This window comes from Sinohyriopsis cumingii, chromosome 15, assembly GCF_028554795.1.
Source record: "Sinohyriopsis cumingii isolate HCF-2022 chromosome 15, ASM2855479v2, whole genome shotgun sequence".
NCBI lineage: Eukaryota > Metazoa > Mollusca > Bivalvia > Unionida > Unionidae > Sinohyriopsis > Sinohyriopsis cumingii.
In genome coordinates, this window is record NC_142975.1 from 57,482,952 (window position 1) to 57,505,019 (window position 22,068).

Genomic DNA, 22,068 nt, shown 5'->3' on the forward strand with positions numbered 1-22,068 from the left:
AGGCGACTAAGACTAAGTAGAGGCAACCTGTTTGCCGTGGGTTGCGTCCCGTGTCGGGGGAGGAAAGGGTCCTGGTAGTTGAGCAGAGGCTTTCTGATGCAATACACTACTTTTTCCTCTACTTCTCTTAGACGGGTGGTTGGGATGGGCCCGGTTCCGACAAATCGACTGGTCACGCCGAGCCCTAGGAAGTTTTTGATTTACTCTCTCACCTTCTTTGTCTTCTTGTATCTCTCTTGATACCACCATTGCCCCTATATTCTATTCCTTTATCTTTCCCTTTCCCAAGTCTTAGAAGACTTCCTAGAAGGCGGTGGCTTAACGGGTCAATCGGGGGGTAATTTTACCGACCAATCAAAGGTAATTTTATCAACTGAGTATGGCATCTGTGTATCCCTGGCACTTGAAAAGTGTCTCCTTGTTGGGCTCCTTTTTGGGTGGGGAGCACGGGTGCTGAATTTTAATTAAGCCAAGATGGAAAATCAAACAAATCAAAACAAACGAACCAAAACTGGAACTGATTCAGATGATGAACCATGTTGTGTGGAATTCTTTCCTCGCTTCATGGTCATCCAAGCAAAAGACGAAATGAAATCCCTAGCCGCACTATCGCCATTTATAGTCGAAAAGACTATACTTGGATTAGTCGGCAAACCAAAAAGCATTAAAAAGCTCAAATCAGGTGGTCTGCTTGTGGAGTGCGAACGTAAAGCACATACTGAGAACATTAAAAAAATTAAGATATTTCATGACATCCCAGTAACTTGTTTCGCACACACATCTCTAAATACATCAAAGGCGTCATTCGTTGCCATGACTCGGCTGGAGTCAGCGACAAAGAAATCGTCGAGGGCATGAAAAATGAAGGTGTCACTGCAGTCCACAGAATTCGTATCAAACAAAACAACAATCTGCAGGACACCAACAGTACCTAAAGTGGTCAAGGTTGGATTCCTACAAGTTAAGGTTGAGATATACATACCAAATCCCCTCCGATGTTACAAATGTCAAAAATACGGTCATCATGAAGACAGATGCTCTAGAAGCCAAATATGTGTCCAATGCGGCGACCCCTCCCATCGGGAATCAGAGTGCAAAGCCACTCTGCATTGCGTCAACTGCGGCAAGGAACACCATGCTAGTTCAAAGGAATGCAACACATGGAAACAGGAGAAGGAAATCCAGAGGATTAAATACACGTCCAACATCCCCTATCCAGAGGCCAGGCAGCTTGTTCAAGCTAGATCACTCCTGACCCATCCTTCTCAACTGTAGTGAAGAGCAGCCAAAAAGCAACGAAAGACACCCAAACTCAAACGAACCCACCTGAATCCCATTCCGACTCGAACATCCCGCACTACAAACCCCAGAAAAACTCAATGTTGACGCAAACAACACTCAACAATACTCCACCACCAAGATCACCAAATAGCAAGAAAAAGTCACAAACAAATAGGCAGCAAAAGGGGTCTGATGACCCCATAAAGCTGCACAATAGGTTTGGAGACTTAGAGGACATGGATGCAGAATAATCTGCTTCATGTCCTCAAGGTAGCTCCAGACCTAACAACAAAAAAAAGCCCCCTGTACTTCCTCCAGATAAATAACCAAACAGATTGCCTCTGCGAAAGGTCTAACCTAGCTCCAGAATCTTCAATATAAAGTTGTAATGAAGAACACCATTTTACAATGGAACTGTAGAGGACTTAAAGCCAACTACCATGATATTCTTCTGCTTTTAAACGAACATGATCCTGCAGTGCTATGTCTTCAGGAAACATTTTTGAAAAATACAGATAACATCACACTTAAAAACTACTCCCTGTTTAACAACTACTCTCAAAATGTTGACAGGGCCTCAGGAGGAGTCTCTGTTATTGTGAACAGCAGGGACCCTCATAGCGTCATCCCTTTAAACACAAATTTACAAGCCATTGCTGTGAGTGTCACTCTTCATCGAGTGATTACATTTTGCTCTATTTACTTACCACCAAACACTAACCTAGTACCAAACGAATTAGACGACCTTGTTCAACAGCTTCCCGCGCCATTTGTTTTACTCGGGGACTTTAATGCCCATAACATTTTATGGGGATCAAATCATATAAGTGACAGAGGTCACAAAGTTGAAGACTTTATTTCTAGACACGATTTGTGTCTATATAACACCAAAACACCAACATATTTACACCCAGGAATGGGTACATACACGTGCATCGATTTGACAATTTGTTCTCCTTTGCTGCTTTTGGACTATGAATGGAAGGTCGCTGATGACCTTCACAGCAGTGATCACTTTCCAATATTCCTTGAAAATATTAATTCTACAATTGATGACATAATTCCACAATGGAATATAAGGAAGGCCAACTGGACTAAATTTGAAACACTCTGTAAAACTAGGCTGAATGCAGATACAGTTATTCAATATTAATGACCCTATTCAGCATTTTACATCTATTTTAATAGAGATTGCAGAAGAATCCGTTCCCAAGTCCATGCCATATTGTAAAAGAACCCAAAAACCTCGGGTCACTAAGGAATGTAAGGAAGCCATTAGACTACGCCGAGAAGCATTAAAAAAATTTTAATAATCATCCGACGCCCGAAAACTTAAATATATATCGCATTGTCCGGGCCAAAACTCGCCGCACAATCAAAGAAAGTAAAAGAGCATCATGGAAGAAATATGTTTCTTCTTTAAACTCTCATTCCTCTGTTAAGAAAGTTTGGGACACTATACACAAAATAAACAGAAAAAGAAAACAAAACCCTTTCCGACATCTGACACTGAACAATAACAACTTTAGTTCAAAACATGACATTGCAAATACTCTTGCTGACAGTTTCTCCAAAAATTCATCATCATCTAATTATTCAGAAGCCTTCCGGAAACTTAAAACTCAAAAAGAAAAGTCACATTTAAAATTCACATCCAACAGCTTGGAAAGTTATTATCAATTGTTCTCACTATTGGAGCTTAGGGAGGCTTTAGATAAGGCCCATGATACATCCGTTGGGCCTGACGAAATACATTACCAGTTTTTGAAACACCTTCCAGAATCATCATTAACATCTCTTTTGAAACTCTTCAATGATTTATGGATTACTGGTAATGTACCAGTAATCTGGAAAGAAGCAACTGTAATACCAGTCCCCAAACCCGGTAAAGATAGCGAAGACCCCAACAGCTATCGACCAATTGCACTCACAAGCTGTGTGTGCAAAACAATGGAACGAATGATCAATTCTCGGCTTGTCTGGTACCTGGAAACTAACAATTTAATATCTCCTTTCCAAAGTGGCTTTCGATATGGCCGGAGCACCAGTGATCATCTGGTTAGACTGGAAACATTTATTCGTGATGCATTTATTAAGAAAGAACATCTAGTAGTGGTTTTCTTTGATTTAGAAAAGGCCTATGACACTACATGGAAGTACAGGATACTAAATGACCTGCACAATCTAGGTCTAAAAGGCCGTCTGCCCTCTTTCATATCCAACTTTCTCTCCAAAAGAGAATTCAAGGTACGAGTGGGCTCTACCCTCTCAGATCTGCACGAGCAAGAGATGGGCGTGCCCCCAGGGCAGTATTTTATCTGTGACGCTTTTTAACATCAAAATTAATAGCATCACCAAGTGTTTGACTCCTGGTGTGGATTGCTCGTTATACGTTGATGATTTTCTAATATGTTATCGATCAAAGCACATGCATACAATTGAAAGACAACTGCAGCAAAATATAAACAAAATTCAAAATTGGGCCAGTGCAAACGGTTTCAAATTCTCGAAATCAAAAATGGTATGCATGCATTTCTGTCAGTTGCAAAGACATCACGATGAACCGAACCTCACGCTGGATGGAACACCTATTCCAGTTGTTGAGGAAACAAAATTTTTAGGTATAATCTTTGACAGAAAACTGACCTTTATACCACACCTAAAGAACTTAAAAGCTAAATGCTTAAAAGCACTTAACCTACTTAAAGTAGTAGCGCACACTGACTGGGGTGCTGATAGAAAAGTCATCCTAAATTTATACAGAACGTTTATTCGCTCCAAACTGGACTATGGTTGCATTGTGTATGGTTCAGCCAGAAAATCGTATCTTAAAATGCTTGATTCAGTTCATCATCAGGGAATAAGATTGGCTCTGGGAGCATTTAAAACATCTCCGTGTGAAAGCGTGCTAGTTGAAGCGAACGAACCACCGTTATCGCATCGTAGAGAAATGCTTTCCGCACAGTATGCTCTCAAATTAAAATCAAACCCTCAGAATCCTGCTTTTTTGGCTGTTTTTCAACCCAAATACAAAACCTTATACAAAAATAAACCAAACACCATACCTTCCTTTGACGTTAGAATATCATCCAGCCTTGACAGTTAAAAATTGATCTTTCTAAAATTCACAAAACGTCCATCTCCGAAACACCACCCTGGCTACTTAAACAACCAAAAGTACTTTTTACGCTGCACGATGGAAAAAAATCTGAGACAAACCCTTCCGTCTTCCACAACTGTTATCAAGAACTCCTCACCGAATTTATAAACTACACAAGAATTTATACCGACGGATCAAAGGATGACGAAAAGGCTGCTGCAGCCTTCATCTGTGGAAATCACACAACGCAAGTTCGCTTATCAAATGGAACATCAATTTTTTCAGCCGAAATCAGAGCAGTAGACCTTGCTCTGCAACATATAGGAAGCAAACGTATTTTAAACAGTATCATCTTCTCCGACTCACTATCAGGACTTCAGTCACTACATAATAGAAAACTGGATAATCCATTATTGAAAAACATACTCGTCAAAAATACCGCGATGAGTATCTCCCACGATATAATATGTTGCTGGTTACCTAGCCATATTGGTATTAAAGGTAACGAAAAAGCTGATCGCGCAGCTAAAATGGTCCTTACTCTAGAACCATCTGATTTTGGTCATACTTACATCACCCACTCCCACATACTAAAAGGTGAAGACCCACCAGAGTGCGTTTCTTGCAATGAACCATTCACTGTCAAGCACTTTATGATAGAGTGCTTTGACCTGCAACCTACGCGCGATCGTTATTACATTGTGCATGACATGAAAGAACTTTTTGATACTATAAACATCACTCGTATTATAGAGTTCCTGAAAACCGTAAATATTTATTCTAAACTCTGACTTTTATGCTATCACCTTGTGCAGTTTTATGCAATATATATACTGTCCCATTTTAATACCTTTTCATCTTTTTTCATTAACATAGAACATTTACATCTCCCATTGATCGGGAAGCTTTATTTTGCACCGTTACCATCTTATCGTTTTTAATTTCAACCATTTGTTCTTTTATATCGCTGGTTGATATAGGACCTTTTATAATTTTTAAAAAAAAGATTATACAAATAACATTTTGTTTGGCGCTAAATAGCCTAACAGTGCTGATGCACTGTTAAAAAATCAATCAATCAATCAATCAATCTGTGTGTGATATCATCATGTCTACATATTATGTGTATTATCAAATCATGTCTTCATAATCTGTGTATGATCACAGGTCTACATATTCTATGTATCATCACATCATGTCTACATATTCTTTGTATAATCTCATGATGTCTACATATTCTGTGTATCATCACATCATGTCTACATATTCTCTATATCATCTCCTGTCCACATATTCTGTGTATCATCACATCATATCTGCATATTCTTTGTATCATCACATCATGTCTACATATTCTCTATATCATCTCCTGTCCACATATTCTGTGTATCATCACATCATATCTTCATATTCTGACCAAATATTTTGTACTTGCCAATAAATTTCAGAAGAATGCAAGAGTATCATGATGCCAACTCTGTGGAACCAAAAAAATAATTGCTCATACCCCTTGTGATTTGTTTACATCAGTTGGATACAGTTTGATCTCATCCCATGAGAATATTTTGACATCATAATGCATATTATAACATCATAATGTATATTATGACATCATAATGTACATGACATGATAGAAATGCTTCACTTATTTCAATAAAATTGTTATCGCATTATTCCTGACTGATATAATCTCTTTTGCTTTGGCTTGAGCCTGAATTGACTTGCATTGTTTTCATGCGTAATTTGAATTTACTTTATTCCACACTTGTGTCAATGTCTCGAACTCCAACATTTTCATTTTATATTTTTCCATGCTTTGAATTTGTTTTCTATTGCATAGAGATAAAAACTTGAAGTGGGCCATGTGTTGCAGGCTACACTGTCAGATGATGATACGGGGTTTCAGAAACTCAAGCTGTAAATCATAAATGCGTTAGACAGAGGATCTTACATGAAGTCTGAATACCAGTGTCATCTTTGAAACAAAAATGATTTCTCAAGCAGATGATTGAAATTAATATTTTTTGTTAATCAGATGAGCACCAGTGTAAGATTCAATTTATCACATGACAAAGCAGTTGGAATATCCATGACCTTCTCCATTGCATACTTGAAAAGACTTCTAATTTGAATAATGACTACTTTGAGCTGTCCTCAAGCCCACGGTTTGCATCATATCATAATAATTTCATTGATGTCACAATGACAAGATTATGTGCCTTCACCAACAGCATCTTAAACAATCATTTCAGGCTACTGAAAATAAATGATTCTTCAGGTTTTTTTTATTGTATTGTTTTGTTACAGAATGAACAAACACCTTTGAGTGTTAATTTCAGCATCTATCACTTCTGTAAGAAGAAGATGGTTATCCACCCAAAACTTACCAGTTCAGGAAGTATCACTACAGACACCTCTGAGTCTCTTTCAGATATTCGAAGTTATTCAACTTGTATCAGAATGAGACAAAGATATTCTGAATAATTACAGAGCATGCACAAGTTCTCAATAAATTGTCTTTGAAAATAGGTTTGGTAAGACAGTCATCTGACTTTGCTAACATTTCTGTTATGACACACTTACATAATTTAATGTCATAAAATGATATTTCACACATATATAAAATCTGAAACAAGTCAAATCAGCACCATATTGATGACATGTGATATTTTCAACTGTAGAGAGTAATCCAGAGGAATATTTTGGAGGACCGGTCTGTCACAGACAAACAGCATTGGGACCAGGCTGTCAAATTTATGGAAGAAACTCTTAAAGAGAAACTTGAGAACAGTGAGTATTTTCAACCACAGATATTTTAAATGTAATAGTTACTTCAGTTTATGGTATGAAAAATTACTTTATTGTACAGCTTTTGGAGTCTTAAAATTTGCAGACAAATGCTTCTATCGATTTTCATTGCATATTTCAGACAGTGATTTGCAATTTGTTTTGTTATGATCTTCAGTCTTATCTCACTCAGTCTAAGGCTTGAATTACAGCACTGTATCCATTGTGTCTTGCATCTTGTATCATGTATCCCTTAAAAGTTTGAGTTATGGCACTGCATCAATTTAGTCATGCACCTTGTATCATGCATACCTTAAAGGTTTGAGTTATGGCACTGTGTCCATTGTGTCATGCACCTTGTATCACACATCACTTAAAGGTCTGAGTTATGGCACTCTGTCCATTGTGTCATGCATCTTGTATCATGCATTCCTTACAGGCTTGGGTTATGGCACTGTGGCCATTGTGCCATGCATCTTGTATCACACATCCCTTACAGGCTTGAGTTATGGCACTGTGTTCATTATGCCATGCATCTTGTATCATGCATCCCTTAAAGGTTTGAGTTATGGCACTCTGTCCATTGTGTCATGCATCTTGTATCATGGATCCCTTACAGGCTTGAGTTATGGCATTGCATCCATTGTGACATTCATCTTGTATCACACATTCCACATCCCTTATAGGCTTGAGTTATGGCATTGTGTCCATTGTGACATTCATCTTGTATCACACGTCCCACATCCCTTAAAGGCTTGAGTTATGGCAATGTGTCTTTTGTGTCATGTATCTTGTATTATGCATCCCTTAAAGGCTTGAGTTATGGCATTGTGTCCATTGTGACATGCATCTTGTATCATGAACCCCTTAAAGGCTTGAGTTATGGCACTACTGCTAAAAATAGAAGCAACTTCTCCGAAATTGTTAGATAGAATTGCCCAAACTTGACAGAAAGCATCCTGTCACAAAAACATTTCAAATCTCTACAATTAATGCTGACTCAGCATCAAATAATGGCCAGTGTTACTAAATATAGGAAAATATTTAAACAACTTTTTCTTCAAAACTGCTGGATAGAAATTTACTAAAGATAGAGAAACATCTAAACAACTTGTCAAAAATCGCTTAACTAAATTTGACCAAATTCGAGAGAGAATGTTGTATGGCTTTTAAATTTGTACAAATGATGCCAATCCACCCCTAAAATTGCAAACATTTACACAACTTTATGTCCAAAAAAATCCTTGAAGAACACATAGAGATCTTTCTGTACAGGACAAATGATGCTAATCTGCTATCAGATTTGGAAGAATAAGACTGGAGAAATATTGAAATGATTTTTTAAATAACATATGCAATTAACATTGTTTAAATACATTTTAAAAGAAAGCATTCTACTGACCCGGATTTCTTGTTTTCTTGTTCATGCAGAGTTTCAAGCAAAATGCACGCATGCAATGACTGTAGTTAGATGTTGGAAATTAGCTTATGAAATTAATTGAACAGCTCTTTCAAATGTGGTGGGGTCAGTGTGACCTACATGAAAAGTGACATATAAAATGGGTATTATTCAGATATATTTGTTTCTTTGTAAGAGTTTCAATTACTGTGATCTACTAAAAATTGTGTGTTATTCTAATTGATAATTTAACACTGATGTCATCACTGGCATCCAGTCAAATGTAACACTGCTATCTGAATCAATTGAGTAGGTGATTGACTCTGTTTTCATCCTTTTAGACCTTTGTCTTTGATAGCAAAGAAAATCTATCTAGTCTCAATTTTTGTTTTAAAACTAAATATTTATAACCAATAACATGCTGGAATGTATTCCAAGAATTTCCCAGATTCATTTGGAGAAATTCTGTGATGATGAAATTAGACTCTTGTAAGGTAACATGAAGGATAAGACCTGAGTAAACCAAATGTTTTCCCCATACCAGAACCGTGCTTCAAACCTGTTGTAAACCAAATGTTTTCACCTACTGGATATGGGTGTCAATCCTGCTGTAGTCCGTAGGTAGAAATTACCAATACATGTCTTGGTTTTATAGGGTGTCAGCAACATTCAGATGAAAATGATTGTGGTAATCTATTTAAGCTGCACATGCTGACCTGAGTAATTTTAACCCACTTACCAAACATGCAACGTGAGGATAAAATAATAATTCAATGGCATTTTGTTCTTGTTACAGCTGAAACAGTTCTTAAACAGATGACTGGGCCTAGCAAACGTGAGCAGTGGTTGCATTGGAAGTCACGCACACAGGAACAGAACAATAGAGAGGCTACCAAAAATGAGCTAGAGAAAATGCTCGCTGTTGAGTCTGTATGTGTATATATATTTCTTCTTTAAATAAATTATTGGGTCATAACACATTTGAAGTTCATCCACATCCTAACAAATCCAATCTTTGAAATCGATAAAGAAAAAGGAGCTAGAAAAATGCTAAACACTGCTTCAGCGTGTGTATGTTTACATAAAAATCAGGCACGGGTGGTATCCCCATGGACTGAGGCACCGTATGATGTCATGTGTCAGACACTACTTCCATTCATGCCTTGTCAGCATCCTTCTTCAAGAGGCCTTGCAAATAACTTAGTTTTGTCTTTTTTCTGAAGTTTGAATGATCCAGTGAACTCTTATCAGAAGGGACATATATTCTATATATTTTCTCATTGAATTTCCTCATTAACAGATATTTGTCTATATTCATTGTCAGTTTCATTGAACAGTAAACAGTACGGCACTATTCTTTTGTTCTTGATTATAATTGTACTGTGTCTAGTACTTGACCATATTGCATCTTCTTTCAAGGAAACGATTACTTATTGGCAGGATTAGGATTATTTAATTAACTTGAATTTCTTTTTTTTACAGTAAGCTTAGAATGATTTGTGACTGATTTTGCTTGTATATGCAATTGTTTACTACTACATATAAGATTGGGCTGGATTAGATATTGGGCCTATAAGAGCAGATCTGGGAACCCATATGATTTTGCCGTAAGTCTTGGAAATATGATTGTATTGATAAAATCCGGATAATTGGCTCATCCATGTTTGATTTGGATCCGGGTTTCATGTTAGCTTTAGTGCAATTAGTCAGAGAACCAGACTGACTTTATAGTAGTACCTCAGATGCTTTAAACTGCACATATTTTTCCATGAGAAGCATCTACATGATCAAATTGTTGATTATAGAATTTTTTTTAAAAATGGCATCCAGCTACTGATGCATGTTAAAAACTAAAGAGAAAAATAAGCCTCTTAAAAAAGATTTAATAATCAGTACAGATGAATAATAGGAAGGTACACAATTACATTTATTGGACATCACATGTTGATTTGAGTATGTTAGATGGTGGAAGATAATATTGACGTATTGTGAAATGAAAAAAAATCCAAGAATTACATTAAATTGAGAGATAGCAATAGGCCATTGAGCTGCATATGGTTTGGAACTGAAGATTGTGCAACTGTGCTATAGGTAAATAAGGTGTATGTGTACTTCACAAACTTTCAGATGAACATAATGTTTACCCGTCAGTGCATCAGTTTGGAATATGGATCTTTTAAAATCCAACTTGACAATAGTAGTATATGATATTTTGTTGCACCTTACTAAAAACTGGTCAAACTTATGGAAAAAATCAGCTGCATTACTGTGACAATCTTGTTAGGGTTGGCAGATCTGTAAGAAACTTAGGCTATTAAAGGGTGCCAGCAAGACCAGATTTATGAAATTGGCACTATGAGGACAGGAAACAGAAGGACAAAGATATCAGGCAAACTGTTGTCCTATATGAGTGAGATGGTCAGAAAACAGTCCTCAGTGGATGCAGATGCTATTAACCTTGCTATTGACAAGCGATTTTTTTTATACCAAAAGATTTATGATGATATCCAGTTAGTCTATAAAAAAAATGGTCATCCTTATTTGATCTTTATCCCATTGTTGACAATCGTGTATCACTAAACACTTCACTACAATCTTGTTTGCCAGTAGCTGTCACAGTAATGCAGCTGATTTTTTCCTTAAATTTGACCAGTTTTTAGTAAAGTGCAACATGTACATGTACTTCAATAGGCCTTGATTTTGGTCAACTGGAGACAGCTATCACCTTGCTGAAACTACCCAGGCAATAAGGCTGTTCATAAGGAAATGAAAATGTGAACAAAATAGCTTCAATTAACTAGATATCTATTATTTCAAAAGATTGGATATTTAATTTGCATTTTATGCCACTAATGGTTGCATAAGTAGAGACATTTTTCTTGAAAAAAGGAAACTTTTATGGCACAATAAACATTTTCCATTCACTTTGGAAAATGCAGTAATCCAGATTCCATTGCTGTTATTTAGGTTTGGTGCTGACTTTCTTTGATGAAAAGTGCTTTGTTTTTATTGAAGATTGAAGTTGCTTTGCTTTAATGAAGGGTGCATGTGACATTGACGAAACCCAGTGCAATCCTTGAATAAACATTTTGCATTAATTTTTATACTTTAGAGAAGAAAAGATTTGTTTTCATGTACGAAAAAAATACATGTTTAAAATATTTCAGAAGCCATGCCATTATTGTCTTGTATGAGAAGTCATCTCTTTCCCCAAATTGATAGTAGACTTTTTACACATTATTTTTCGGACTTTTAAGAAGAAAAATATTTTTTTGTGTACAAGAAAATTACATGCATTTGAAATTTCGGGAGCCACTCAATGTATCTGAGTTCATGTTATAACAGAGCTATTATTATTATAAATAACTGTTCTTTACTAGCATGTTTACAATGTAGCAGTGTAAAAACAAAATCAAAAGTCAGTAAAGTTTTAGTTTTGTGCACTGCTATTTACATAAATATATTTGTAGCCAGGAGGGCTGGTAGTTCTTTCCACAAGACATTGTCAGACACTTTTTGAGATTTAATTGCCATCAAACTATTGAAATTATGAAGAAAAAAAACCAGAACATTTACTAGTCTTGAGCAAGCAGACTTTGCTAATTTCAGTCATGCTGCATATTGTATCACATTATATTCATTTCCATTAATTGTTTGCTTTTCTTTCTTTTCCTACTCAGAACCACAAAGCAGCCATAGCTGCAGATGAGGTGACAACAACTAGGAAAAACCTTCAGGCTCAGGGTCTAGATGTGGATAATGACTTTGTAAGTTGTTTCGACTCTGGTTTTAAACTATGTAGCAGAAAAGAGGAAAAACCAACAAGTTTTGTAAACTTCAACTAATAATTTATTTTCTTTGAAAAATTAAAAAGAACTTACTGTATTCTGAATTAAATCCCAAATAGTTCTAAAATGTAATTCACAAATCTATCAGAAATCCAAAACTATAAGAGTATTCTGAATGAATTCCAGTAGTGTTTCAAATGAATTCCATTCTTGAAAGTGCTGATTTACCAGTAGCTTCAGATAGTGTTTGATGTGCTTAAAGTCTTGATTCATCACAGTTATATAATCTAAAGTGTCTCCAAATGAATTCAGAATAATCCCAAAATATTGATATAGTCCAAAATATATTAATGAGCACTTTGTAATTCCAAAGAATAATTTAAATAAGTAAATTCTCTTAAATTAAATCTGAACACAAATAAAGAACTTATTTCCACTAGTCAGTTGTTAAGATAGGATTAAATAATTGCTGTTTACTTATCCTCAATATAAATTAAAAAAAGACACAATAACAGAACCAGGATGAGGGTTATTTTCCCAGCAAATTCATAAACAGTATCCTTCTAGAAACTTCCTAGGTGAAAAGGCTACATAAACACATTTTCCTTAAAATAATAATTATCTTAATTTAAGATCATAGACAAGAATTAACGATTGTTTATTGAAAAAAGACAGTGAGGTAGGATGAAACTCTTACCCTTAATAATGGGCAAAGGTCAGTCACACAGTATAAATTAAGTATACATAACGAGTAATCTTTTTTAATTCCACATTTTTAAAAACAAAAGTCTTAGTATGTAACTCATTCATTCTGTCCTTTAGAGATAAAGGCGCTGTCACACCTATCACATAGCATCTTTTTGTTTATTCCACATCTGTGGGAAAGTGAGTTATAATGGTTGCTTGCCCAGTGGTGGCAATGGTGTAGAATGTCTCATAAGTGATAGACATTTTATTTAGGTTTCTTTAAGATATTTTGAGCATGGGCTCAAAAATGCAGGCATGGCATTCATGTTCAGGAAGTTGTAAAGATTGTTCCTGCTCAGATTTATCATATAGTCAGGATTTGTTAGTCCAGCTTTATATCACTGAAAGTGATGAGATGCATTGCCATTATTTGAAATGATGGCAGGAAAGTCTTGTGTGTTATAACCAAAGTATTTAACAGTTGTGTTCATTCAACATTTTTTTATGCCAACAGTTGGTTTCTGATTATTAAGCCTAAAATGTACAGTACTTCCTGTTGATGGCTTGAACTATCACATTGTTTCCAATTCTTGTTGTCCCAGCCTTCCCATACTGTGTATGCATAGAGATTTGCAAGTAACAGTCGGGGGGGGGATGGCAAAAACTGATGTTAGAAATTGATCTTGCTGGATATTTGACACTTTCATTTATCTGCTAGCATGCCATATTTCAATTACATTGGTTTTCTCCAAGTATTACCTATTATTAAAGGGTTTACTCCACATATCACATCTAATTGGATGATTTACTGCAGGTATCAAGTCTGATTAGAGGGTTAATTGCACGTATCACATCTAATTGGAATGTTATCTCCGGTATTACATCTAATTGGAGGTTTTAAATAGCTGCCAACCCTTACAATTTTGGCGTGAATATCTCAACTTTTTCGACGACTCACAAATTCATGCCGCATGCAAAAAAAATCATGAATTTCCCAATTCTCAATTATTTTAAATCTTTAATAAAATAACCAATTTCCAGTTAAGCTCTGTCGTGATATCGACAGGTGCCAAAACGGTCCAGTACTGCTGGTCACAATATTAGTGGAACTATAGCTGATTGATACAGTTGGCAGGGTAGCAAGCATTTGTACGTATTTTAATCTATATGTATAAGAGTAGTTTTACAAATGCTTTTGAGAGAAACTGGGGCCTAACCGGAGTTTTGCTCTGTGTGTACACCGCAAACACTGATTTGAAATACCGTTTGGCACTGCATCTTGAAAATGTCTCCACCATCAAGGAAAAAGAAATGTATTGCACAAAAAGTGAAGTTAAGTTTGGAATATACCAAAAATTGGCTGTGCATTCAGCCATCAAAAACTGATATACATCATGCTTTTTGCACGCAGTGTGCCACAAATTTTAGCATTGGGCATGGTGGCAGAGACGATGTGAGGAAGCACATTGGTAGCAAAAAGCACATAGAGGTTGGGAAAATTAAGAACTCACAGCAGATTTCAGCTCTTGATGGAAGACCTGCAAGCTACCAACACTGAAGCATTGTTTGTGAGTTTTCTTGTTGAACACAATCCACCTTTATCAGCTGAAGAGAATGCTGAACATTTGTTCCGACAAATATTCCCGGACTCGAAGATCGCTTCATGAATTTATGTCAGAATGCACTAATTTTTATCCCTTTTTTCCCAAAATGTGAGCCTGGAGGGTTGGCAGCTATGGATTTACTCCATGTATCACGTTTGATTGAAAGATTTACTTCCAGAAATCAGATCTGATTGATTGGAAGATTTACTCACGTAGAACATGTGATTGGAGGATTGACTCAGATGGTACATCTGATTGGACAATTTACTCAGGTAGACCTTCTGATTGGAGGATTTACTCAAGTAGAACATTTGATTGGAGGATTTACTTAGGTGGAACATCTGATTAGATGGTTCTGAGCCTGAGTTTCTTGATTAACGCTTAAGAATATGAGATTTAGATTATTCATTTGCAACTTTCTTGCCTCTAAATAATAATAATGAGGACTTTGTATAGCGCCTAATCTTTAGAAGCTCTAAGCTCTTTATGACATTAGACAACACCTATAAAATAAAAAACTTATATAATGATATGATTCAGTCGACCTTCCGAACATGTTTGCAAATTTCTTCCGTGACAAAGTACAAACCATTAGAGATAAGCTTGACACCACAATTTCAACTGACTCATCGTCACCATACAGTTGGGATACAGAATTTGAGTGGTAACCATTAGCAGCATTTGAACCTGTCTCTATGGATTTCGTACGTACAATCCTGATGAAGAGTGCACCAAAGTCATGTGAACTTGATCCAATTCCAACATCACTGCTGCTTGAGTGCTTAGATCCAGCATTGCCTTCACTAACTGATGTTATTAATACCTCTCTCTCATCCAGGGAATTCCCATCATTTTTCAAAACTGCCATTGTAAAGCCTCTGCTGAAGAAACCAACACTAGACCATAACGATTTAAAGAACTACAGCCCAGTTTCTAATCTCCCATTCATATAAAATATCTTAGAAAAGGTTGTTCTGTCCCAGCTTGTATCTCATAGCAGGATGAAATGAAAACAATATCTTGTATCTCATACAGTTATTTATGTTAGTGGATGAAATGAAAACAATATCTTGTATCGCGTATAGTCATTTATATTAGTAGGATAAAATAAAAATAATATGTATTCATAGAGTCATTTATATGATAGGATGAAATGAATATAATATCTTGTATCTCATACAGTCAGGTTGCAGGTTATATGCCGATTTGAGTGATTTTGTCACTTTTAGGGACTGCCCTTTTAATACCAGGTCACCCATGCTATTGTTGACCCCAGAAAGGTCACTACGAGTAAGCACAAGTTTTACTTTTTCTCTTGCTCTGTTTGTAACAGAGTTGGTTTTAGCGAATTATTTTCATGCTGCATTGCTAATTTATGCTTATTTTTATTTTTTATTTTTATACTGTTTCTGAAAAAAATTCAATTAAATACATGAATTCATAAGTTCAAAGCATAGTCAGTAAGTCTCTAATTTCTAATGCAACAATGACTTTTTCAATTACTCTGTCAGTAATGTGAAATATATATATATATATATATATATATATATATATATATATATATATATATATATATATATTAGCAAGTTAGCATATATATATATATATATATATATATATATATATATATATATATATATATATATTTATATATATATAAATATATATTAGCAAGTTAGCACTCTGATGATTACTAATTTGTGCTTTGCATTCTCTTCTTATGTCCTTTCAGCAGAATGTCATGTAAATACTATAATGCAACATCAGAGCATGGAAATCCACTATGACTCTTGTTTTGTATATACTATGTGTCTGTAACATACAGAGTGTGTAATTCATGGTCAGAGAAAGTCTTGTCTGCAGTATTAGTTAGTCACATACTGATTTTCTAAACTGCTTTGTTTGCACATTCAAGGCCAAATAGTTCACCATGTATTGAAGAGAAGGAAAGACGAAATAAGTCAAGGAAGACAACCTACAGTTCATTGTTGGTGATACCAACTCATTAGGGAATGTTCCCCAATTTTATGTAGCCCAGTGGGCATAAGTCGCTCTGCATGTTCAAACATGGCCTTTGGGTCTGTAAGTCAGGGCACATGGGGTTCCTACTGGATCCATTGGATCCACCTATTTATACCACTGCACTATTACCAGCCATCAAGCCATCACTGGCCGTACAGCTGTCACCATCCTTCCAGCCGTCACTGACCATCCAGTACAAGAGACCTTTTCAAAAGACGGCCCAGCCAACTTGCATTTCTGACTCACAGGGGCAGTGCTTCCCAATTTTAGGCAGCCCTTTGGATGTAAGTCCCAACGCATGTCCGAGCATGGTCTTCTGGCGTCTAAGTCTGGAACCATGGGATTTGTACTGGATCCATTGGTCAAATGCATCATATAACTGCACCATCACTGATTGTCCAGCCGCAACTGGACATCTAGCCATTTCAACATGGGGACCTTTTAATTGATTCGATCCAGCCAACTATGATTTATGGGTATCTTTGTGAAAGATCCATACATCTAAACAGTCCTGTTGGTGACATACCTTTACTATGATGGAGATTTCAATGATAAATCTGTGTGTCCAGCCAAGCCCTTGGTGCAGCCAGTACCAGGATAACCAGACTGTCTTCTATACTGCCAGCTTCCAGGCTGACCATTCACCAGGCAAACAGCATCTGTTCATATATCCACTTGTTTGTTTCACAAGGCAGGCAAAATGTGCTCCATGCCATGTCACAGCTGGTTCAGGATGTCATTGCTCCTCCTTAAGTGTTGATTTGGCCCCATTGGCATGTTTCAGACTCGATGGAGACAAACAGCCACGCAACTGCTGGGATTGCTTGAGTCATTGGCTATTCACCATACCATGGCCAATACTTTACACCTGACACGACATGTTGCATGCCTGCAATCCATGATGCTCCCTTTCAGGATGACCCTGTCTGAGTCACTGTTGCTTTTGGAAAAATAGAGGAAGTTCAGAGGCAGGCAGCTCAGGAACTGCCTCTCCACTTAATCGCCCAACCCACACGGATGTTTGGAACCACTCGGGTCCTGCCAGTGTGAAGGAATGTTAAGCAGCCTCAAGATCTTTTCAGTCACATTTGCACCAATATCGATAACCTAGGAAGCAGTTGTACAGAGGAGATAGTAAACTGAATTTTGAGCTCACTGGATCTCCATATTCCCGCAGTGGTGGGGTGAGGGTGATCCATGTCGCTTCAGAGGGGGCTTTGTGTTTTATTCATCAACATCCTTCCCCTCCCCTCTTCATGGAAGCACCGTCAGATCAGAAGGATGCCTTTCTACAACAGGAGATAGTCATTCATCAAAAAAATAAAAAGAAAGAGAAAAAAAGACGGTGAAGCTTGTACAAAGACCATAATCCTGGGGTTCTTAATCAAGGCTGTTTCTTTTTCAGAAAACAAACATCAACTTTAGTTGCCTCAACCAAATGGTTGCACCTCCAAAATCGAAGATGGAGATGGCAAGATTAGTTTGCCTTCCGTTTGACAGGACGTGACATGTATGACACATTTTTTCATGTCGCTATCTGCCCCTCCCCTTTTGCTTACCGTGACACAGTTTGTCTGTTCAAAGTTCTCCCATAGGGCATCAAGATCAGCCCATTATGCTTTACGAAGATCATGGATCGCATTCTTTGTCATGATCGGGAATACATATTATGGCAAAAAGCTTGTTGTTTTCAGTTCCCATAAAACCAGTAAAATATCTACTGGTTTAGAAACCAATCAATCAATAACTTTTTTTAAATCTATTATTTCGATGTCCTTGTTCTGTTATATGTGTTTGACGGCACAATTTGTTATATTCTAAATTGAAATGAATACATTAGGTTTCATCAGCCATGTGAAATCCTGTCTTACTAACCATATAACCATTGCATCTTTATTTTGTACTAAGTTTGTTTTACTGTATATTATTCGCACAGATCAGAGAAACATGGTACCATGTATACAGAAGGCATTTTATCAAGAAAGCTTTGACTCAGGCTCAGGAATGTAAAAAAGGATTCTACTATTATCAGAGGGGTTTTAGTGACACAGGGGTAAGCTAACTTTTCGTTTTGACTTATGATGTTCTGTTTTGTTTAAAAGTTGAAGGCTGTTTGGAAATAACAGGATTTCCCGACATGACACTCTTAGGGCTGTTCCAGTAGAACAAACATGGGACCCAGGAAAGGCACTTTTAACAGAGATCCATGTATGTGTCTGCTTTACTTAGAATCTGCAATATAAACAACAGATCCAGGGGCAGTTATTGAGAAACCTAACAGCATATCTGTTGTCATAATGGGTTATTACTGTAATGTCCCATTAGGGCTGTTCCAGTAAAATATACATAGGACCCAGGGAAGGCACTTTTAATATAGAATAGTCACACATAGATGCACTTAGAATTTTGTATTGTTTTTATATAAACTCTTTGGGTAATCAGAGTACTCAAGCATATATATTTTTTTTAATACCTTCCCTGGGTACCATGTATGTTTAAATGGAATAGCCCTTATACTATATTTCTTTTACAATGTTATAATTGTATGCCACCTTGTGTTATTAAAGTTACTGGTAACCAAATGACAAAAAAAGTTTGAGTTGCAACACAAACAAAGCAGTTTTACCTGTACTAAAAAAAACAGGTGTTTGAAAAGATTATAATCAGATCATGACACTGCATTAATTACTCATATAACAGACCTGCCAAACCTTTGCTGTTTGTTAATAAGTCTTACTGAATGACACTTAAAATTATAAACTTATGGAATAATATAACAAATTAAAAAAATACAATCTTTGCAGTGAATTTGGACATTGGCTTGTCTGTGTTTGATTGAAATCCAGATTTCTTATCAGAATCAGTGGAATTGGTCTGGGGTTGTTGTTGATTCAGATCAAAATACACCAAAATTTTTTTTTAAAGATGGACGTTTATTTCAAGAAACAAAGGAATTGACACTGGTTATTATTGGATTTATTAATAAATTATTGATGGTTATTATTGGATTTATTAATAAACTATTGATTGTTATTATTGGGTTTATTCATGAATTATTGTTGATTATTATTGGATTTATAAAAATAATTATTGATGGTTATTATTGTTTCATCCAAAAATTATTGCAAGTTATTATTGTTCTATCAATAAATTATTGATGGTTATTGTTTTATTAATAAATTATTATTAATTATTACTGTTTCATCCTTAAATTACTGATGGTTGTTATTGTTTTATCCATAAATTATTTATGGTGGTTATTGTTTTATCAATAAATTATTGATGGTTATTATTGTTTTATTCATAATATTATTGTTTTATCAATAAATTATTGATGGTTATTATAGATGCTTTGATTTCATTCCTAGTAATCAAAAGCAATTTCTCTTCATCCTTGAACAAACCTCTGATTTCTAATCTTGGAATATTAAGTTCAATACAAACTTTGACTCATACTTTTTCATAATGAACTATATATGAAACTAAACTTTTCCTGTACAGTATTCACCGGGTTCCTTAGCTGTCCTTGATCACATTTGCGAACAATTAGGATAAATCATTGATTAATGTTAGATATTTGAATGATGTTACTTACACAATAATTTTAAAACAGTATTTGATTGGTCAGTTGGTATGAATTGACCTGACCATAACCACTAGCTCTCATGCAGGTAGTATTTCCTTGCCATTTAACTTTTGTTTTGTCCTACCCTCTTTACTTGATTTGGCACAAAAGATGTAATGAATGTGATACAGCAAAACAGGTCTACTTTTAATTGATTGTAACAATGCAACAAACACTTCTGCACATCACAAATCAAAACACAGTTGATACTTAATTAGGTTCTCGTACAAAAGCTGTCAGGCATTGGTTGATTGACACCTTTCTCATTTTAGCAGAACAGAGTCTATCACACTTATGATAAGTGCATTGAAACTGGATTAATAGATAAAACAGATCTATTGACAAGACTTATTTAATTGTTTTAATTCCTTAAAAGTGTTGCTGCAAGTAGGCAATACTAAAATTTTCATTAAATTGCATTTGGTCATATATTGTTATATACATCGTATTGAGATTATTTGAGTGGGTTTACAGAAAATTGAACAGATGATCTGACTTCTTAAAGATTTAAATTTTTTGATAAATTTCAGAAATTGAACTTGCCCAACATAATATCCAGGCTAGTTTCCTCTGACCCTTTCCACCCCACTTAAGATATTTTGACATTTATGTTAGGGCGTGGGGTCAGATCCCATCCATTGCCTATTGAAAAGTTGGAATTTGCAACTTTGTAACTATTTGCAGGCCTGGGCTATTTTAATAAATCATATTATATTTATTTTATTTTTGTTTTCTTTTTATCTTTGTTGGCACCTTAAAACCCTATGCCAATAATTAGTTATAAGAAAGTATATATGGGTAAATCCCATTATAACGTGATTCTGCCTTTAATGTGATGGCAGCATGGCTCCCATTGTTTAATTTAAGGTGACTTCTCTTTTTAAGATTGTAAATACATGCTCTCGGAAAAGTCAATTATTCAAATCCCTAGCAGATTTGTAATCCAAGCATTGCGTTTAATGTTACCTTAACTTCACCCTGTACCATTTCCACCATATTGGCATGTATACAATTCAAAACTGTATTATATTTGATGTCTGATGAAACCAGACTAACAATACAAATGATGTATGATCAAGAGGTTAGTTAAAACTGATGACATTGAAATATCAATGCACATTTTCTGTTGGGAAGTTTTTCAAAATATTTGCTAATGTGATCCCACTTATATCGCGATGTTAGTCTTTGGACCCTGACCATCGCATTATAATGGGTTTTACCTGTACCTAACAGATGAATTTAGATAGATATGTAGATGAGAAAGGATTAGAATGCAGATATATTTAGAAGAGCAAAGACAGATGAGTGCATGTTGATCGACAGATAAATGGATAAGTGGAAACGACTTTGGAAATATATATATATATATATATACATATATATTTAGAAAGAGGGAGAGATGTTGGGGTAGAAGACCTTGAACTGAAAAATTAATAACAGTATTATAGTTAGGGATACTCATTAGCCCACTTTGATTGGAACTTTTTGTGCACATTTTATTGCAGCATTCTGGTTGTTTTTCTTTAAAACTGGTTCATTAGAGCTGGAAACTTCATCAGATTCCATTGTTTAAGCCTGGATAAAATAGCAGACTCAGAAATGCTTTAATTATGCTCACATCAGAAGGATTCATTAACACTTATTTGATTCAGGTATTTAACAGTTATCTTGTCACCTTAAAATCAGTCACATGCATCCAGACACTTATTTTTATCCATGTAATTGTTTAAAAAGCAGTATGTATCGGTCTCCTGTAATTACCTCATGAACAACAG

At 35.7% G+C, this 22,068-nt stretch overlaps 1 protein-coding gene across 2 annotated transcripts in view; it reads left to right on the top strand.

Moving 5' to 3' along the window:
• LOC149781856 (dynamin-like GTPase OPA1, mitochondrial) overlaps positions 1–22,068 on the top strand; it is a 98,538-nt gene that overhangs the window by 61,663 nt on the left and 14,807 nt on the right. For both annotated transcript variants that reach the window (XM_089936051.1, XM_089936052.1), the window contains 4 exons: positions 7,063–7,171; positions 9,364–9,497; positions 12,248–12,334; positions 18,605–18,721. In XM_089936051.1, coding sequence (XP_089792177.1) covers positions 7,063–7,171; positions 9,364–9,497; positions 12,248–12,334; positions 18,605–18,721 — 447 coding nt within the window. The remainder of the gene's footprint in view (positions 1–7,062; positions 7,172–9,363; positions 9,498–12,247; positions 12,335–18,604; positions 18,722–22,068) is intronic.